The sequence below is a fragment of the Myotis davidii genome, unplaced genomic scaffold (genome assembly GCF_000327345.1).
Source record: "Myotis davidii unplaced genomic scaffold, ASM32734v1 scaffold130, whole genome shotgun sequence".
In the NCBI taxonomy this organism is placed as follows: domain Eukaryota; kingdom Metazoa; phylum Chordata; class Mammalia; order Chiroptera; family Vespertilionidae; genus Myotis; species Myotis davidii.
Window position 1 is genome coordinate 4,380,850 of NW_006285040.1, and position 5,156 is coordinate 4,386,005.

At 36.5% G+C, this 5,156-nt stretch overlaps 1 protein-coding gene across 4 annotated transcripts in view; it reads left to right on the top strand.

Moving 5' to 3' along the window:
* The window catches only part of PGGT1B (protein geranylgeranyltransferase type I subunit beta), a 42,492-nt gene that overhangs the window by 22,897 nt on the left and 14,439 nt on the right, over positions 1-5,156 (top strand). For all 4 annotated transcript variants that reach the window (XM_006755276.2, XM_015558453.1, XM_006755275.2 and 1 more), the window contains exon 6: positions 1,762-1,807. In XM_006755276.2, coding sequence (XP_006755339.1) covers positions 1,762-1,807 — 46 coding nt within the window. The remainder of the gene's footprint in view (positions 1-1,761; positions 1,808-5,156) is intronic.

Consider the following 5,156-nt stretch of genomic DNA (forward strand, 5'->3'; position numbering starts at 1 on the left):
ATGGACTTCCTTGCTGAAAATAGCAACAGCCACCAAGTGCCTCATTTACTTTTGTAACTAAAAGTCATCCAAACCACAATACTGCATGCCTTCCCTCATTCCCATCTTGCTGTCAACTTATTTCTAGGTGGTAAATTGTGTGTGTGTGTGTGTGTGTGTGTTAATCCTCACCCAAGGATATTTTTTCTAATTGATTTTTAAAGAGAATGGAAGGAAAGGGGAGAGAAAGAGAGAGAGAGAAACATCGATGTGAGAGAGATACATGCATTGGTTGACTCCTAAATGCACCCTAACTGGGTCCAGGGATCAAACCTGTCACCTAGATACGTGCCCTTGACTGGAATCGAACCTGTGACCCTTCAGTCCATGGGCTAACATTCTGACCACTGAGCAACAGGCCAGGGTGATACTAAGTGGTCTTAATCATTCATAGGAAAAATTATAATTGTTTTATGACCTTTGCAATTTTTTCAACATTAAAAACTCTCCTGTCAGTTATAAATTTATAGAGAATTTTTTAATGGTAAAGCCAATATTTATTTAGTACACTGTAATTTAAAATATTAGCAAGATTGAGCATTAAAGTGTTTTCTTTGTAAAAAAAAAAAATTATCAAGAGTAGTTTGGACAGTGCTTTGCGTCTTCTTATATAACTTACAATGTGGAGCAAGCATCTTTTCTGTCTTGGTAAATGATCATACTTCTTTATAAGTTTGTATCAATTTCCAACATTTTGTCTTTTGCATTTTCATTATATGTAGTGAATCTCTGTGTACCTCTCAGAGTTCCTTTTACGTGAAGTTTCTTGCCAGCATCACTTTTCTAGAATATCTTCATTCTTTTCAACACAACTGCTTTGTTCATCCATGTAGATATTTTGCCTTTACTTAGTTCTTCTGACTGTAGCACTGCCAGCATTCTCATGATCTGCTGTTTTTTCTATAACTCTAGTAGCAAGTTTGTATTTTATGCAATTGCTCATAGTTAATGTATAACTGGTTACTGAAATTTGAGTTATATTGTGTTATTTAAGCTATGGAACCTTGAGTTTGTGCATATTGGAACTGTGCAAAGCAAGGACTGCCTGTATTTTGCACTTAGAGTAGACTATCACTTTCAGGTAGTGAGTTTAGATCAGTCTCAGACTTGCCACTATCTCTCCTCCTCTCACTTCCTCACTGTTTTTCAGATTGCCCTTGCTCTCTGCAAAAGTGTCAGGAGTGGGAGAGATGACTTGCTAGGATTTTGATGTTCCTATTTCTATAGATAGGTCATTTGAAGCTTGAACATGTCTTTAAAACAAAAACTTAGCTTTGCTAAGGTTTTATTTTTATATAGTTGTATTGTTTTGATTTTGTAGGATATAGGGAGATTAAATTTTAGGAAGGCATCACTATCTAAAAGCCTTGAAATAATTTTATTTTGTGTTTATAATGATTTTTGAGTATAAAATCTTTACATTTTTCTTATGCTCATATATTTTTGCAAGTGGGAGAGGAGTAAGAGTTGGGTCTTTTTATTGGGTAGAAATTGTATATGTGGGTGCCATCTTTGAATAATCTATTTTCAGAATGTGCCTAATGTATACATTTAGTAATTTGGTGGTGTTAATAAGACAAAAGCAGGTACTTGAAAATGCCTACATCTATTATTTGTGAAAAGAATGCATAGTTTGGAAGACATAAAGGAGACAGAAAAATAACATGACAACTTATTTATTATTATTTCCCTATTAAACCAAATAATGTTTTTCTTTTTCAGTCCTATGACAATGGGTTGGCACAGGGAGCTGGACTTGAATCTCATGGTAAGGCATCTTAAAATAAATGAACATGTAGTTTCTTTTGTTTCTTCAAATAACGTCATGGTATCTTCAACATGGAGGACCTCAGAAGTTTGTCTCAGCTCTTGGTGCAGCCTCACCATCTTCCTTCCTACTTCTTTCTTTTGACACTGTTGTGCCACTTTCAACCTCTTCTAGGTCAGTAATCATTTATAAATTACTCAGACCAGAATTTTCATTAAAATATTTTGGGGTGATTTTTTAAGATACTGTTAGAAAATAGCAAGTTTTCTTCTTTGGCATAACATTAGAAAGGTAGGTGCAGGCTATTAAACATGAATCAGTGAATTTGTGAAGAAATGAAAGATTTTTATTTACCTTCTTTAATATAATTATCCTAAGTCATAGTCATAAAACATTTTGCCTCATAACATATGTTCAATATATACATTGATATAATCTCTCCTTCCACATTTTTTCCGACTTTTGGCAGAAGCAGAATGGAGAGATAATAGTCGCTTAGTTTGTCAGCACATCAGTAGTCTGAACTCTTTCAGACTGAGTATTTCCACATGGAAGCAAATAAGTTTCCATGCTCCTTTTTAAAAAAAGAAAGAGGCTAAATCAAGCAGACTCTTTGAGTGAACTCCTGTTTCCTCTTCATCACAGCATTTATTTTTGTGCTCACCTGTTGTATCCATCCCTCTACCAGCGTGATACAGTGGAAAGAACAGGTCAGTTTTCAGGTCTCATCCTTGACACCAGCTGTGTGATCTTGGCTGCTCACTTAGTATCTCTCAGGGTTTCCTCATCAACAGAGTATAAATAATTATCTTTTTATTTTATTACTAGGATTATATGAGGTAAAGTAGGTTGTAAACTATAAAACATGTATAAAAATATTTTTTTAAATATATATTCCTCGATCCCATATCCTTGTACTTTCCCTGGAACCTTGTCCTATCGGGTATCTTTTCCCCTCTCTCACATCTTTACTCCCTCTTTGATATAGGTATTTGTAGTGTGTGTCACTAGAACTGTATAGAAGACTGTCTTGGATTTTCCTCTGAGGCCATATTGTAATTAGGACTCCATAATTCTTGTGTGTGCCTGAGTCTGTATGAGATTGGAGTGGGGCAAGCTAGCAGCAGCAGTTATGTCACTGGTCATCACTACTTGGTAAGGAAGGATATACTTACAGCCCAAATAGGAAATCTGGCATCTATAAGAATTTCTGAAAAAAGGAGACATATATACTACTGTCTGTAATACTTTAAACAATAAAATAAAATTTAAAAAAAAGAATTTCTGAAAAGATAGGGTCTGGTAATCATTATTATAAAGGTTGTTAATGGGCACTCTAGCTGAGAAGACACCTTACCAGTATAGGAGACCTGTGGGACAGACACTATTCCCAAGAAATTGAGATTACATTCTGTGAATGTGAAACAGAGAAGGGTCCTGTCAGGGAAAAAAATTTTGCTGAGTCATACAAGTAGTGATTTTGAGTCAGTACGATTTGCCTAGGATTGTACCCATCAAGATCATCAATGACTGTGATTCATGCCAAGAAGCTTACATCCTTCTTCTAGCTCTAAATTCACCATGGTAGGTTTGAGGCCTAAAGCCTAGAGGAGAGCTTCCTAATCGCATGCTACAGAACCATAAATGGGTTCTTGGTGTGCCAGGCTATTGCTCTATTAGCCTTTGTGGCAGCCAAGAAGCCCTGGGTATCTGGAGCCTCTGGTAAGATGGCCTTTGGCTCGGAGCACCCTCCTCAGGACACCTCAGGATGTTCCTACAAATATCAGATACTCTTGTTCTTTTTGTGCTCTGAAGTTAGATAGGCTGAGAAGTACTATTCTAGACAGCCTTCCTTCCCTGTCTCATTTTATCACTATCTATAGTGGTAAGTAAAACCTCTTCCTAAATAGTAGTCCTGCAATTTGGTCTCTCTGCAAAGACCTTGTATACTCCCTTTTTCTTCTTTCTATTGTTAATCTTTTTTTTTTTTTTTGAAATTATAAGGGAAAGTTTATTTAGAAAATGACAGGTGTAGAGAAGTGAGACAGCTGGGCTGCGTAGGCTCAGGAAACAAGTTACAAGGGTAAAAGACAAGCCGTTGGAGCTTAGAGAGAAAGGCAAAGGTAACGCCTGGGGAAAAGTAGGTGGAAACAGAAAGGCGTGGGTGTGCTCCCTAGAGGGAGAGGGAGCTCTTTCTATTGTTAATCTTTTTAGAATAGTGATCCAAATATACCATTTGCCTTTCTAGAAAAATGGCTTGTTCTTTAATGTTCTGTGTAAGGCTTCAGTAACTTAGGAAGTTTCTCTTTTAAAGTTATGAGTTGTCTTTATCTCAAATCCAGTGTTTCTTTCTCATTCCTTATCTTTATTGAAGCTATTAACCTCTGCCCCCTCTTTCTTGAAATATCACATTCTTTTTGTCCTGCTTCCTGACAAGTTGTTTCTGGCTCCTTCACCATTTTGTTTCTTCCTCTGATCTCTTTACCTCGGCCCAACTTCCTTCTTTCTAAATCTCAGGATTCTTGTACTTGCTGGTTTTTTTTAAAGATTCCTCCAACCTCAGCCCTCGCATACACCTGGCTTTATTTCACATCCTTTAGGTTTGGGTTCATATGATATTTTTGGATAAGCCAAACCACCAACATACTGCCTTATTTAGAATCACATATCAACCACATAGTCATACCCTACCCCTTTCTGGCTTTTTCTGCATATCACTTTTTTATATTTTAGCTATTTGTTCACTGTCTCCTCACATAATATAAGCCTCATGAGAATAGAGATTTGGGCCTGTTCTATTCACTGTTGTATCCCCACACCTATAACATGTGTGGCACACAGTTGATTGAACCAACAGATGGTTGTTTATCAATCATCCCTGTGTTGATGGCATCCAAACTATGTTTCCAAACATGTGCTATTGCTTTTCAGCTGCATAACCCCCATTCGGTCTCTTCAGCATCCCAAGCTGCACATGTTTAAACCATTCTTCTCCTCTTCTTCCCAAACCTGTCCTTGTTATTCAGGAATGTGAAATTGCTACTACCAGAGAAGCCAGAAATCCAGAATGTTGGGTGTGTAATCTCTTGTTCTGTCATTAGTTTTTTGTAATTTGCTAGTCACACCAGTTGTCCCACATAAGTTACCAGTTTATAATGTTTGGTTTGCAGACTAAAAGGAAAATATATTTTTTTTTATTAACTGCTACTCTGTGCCATTTAGTATCATTTAATCCTGACACCAGCCCTCTAAGAGTAGTCATCTTTGTATTAGATTCAGAAAGGCAAAACTGTATTGATATGAAAGAATAAGGATTTATATTAAGAATAAGATTTTACATCAGTGAAGA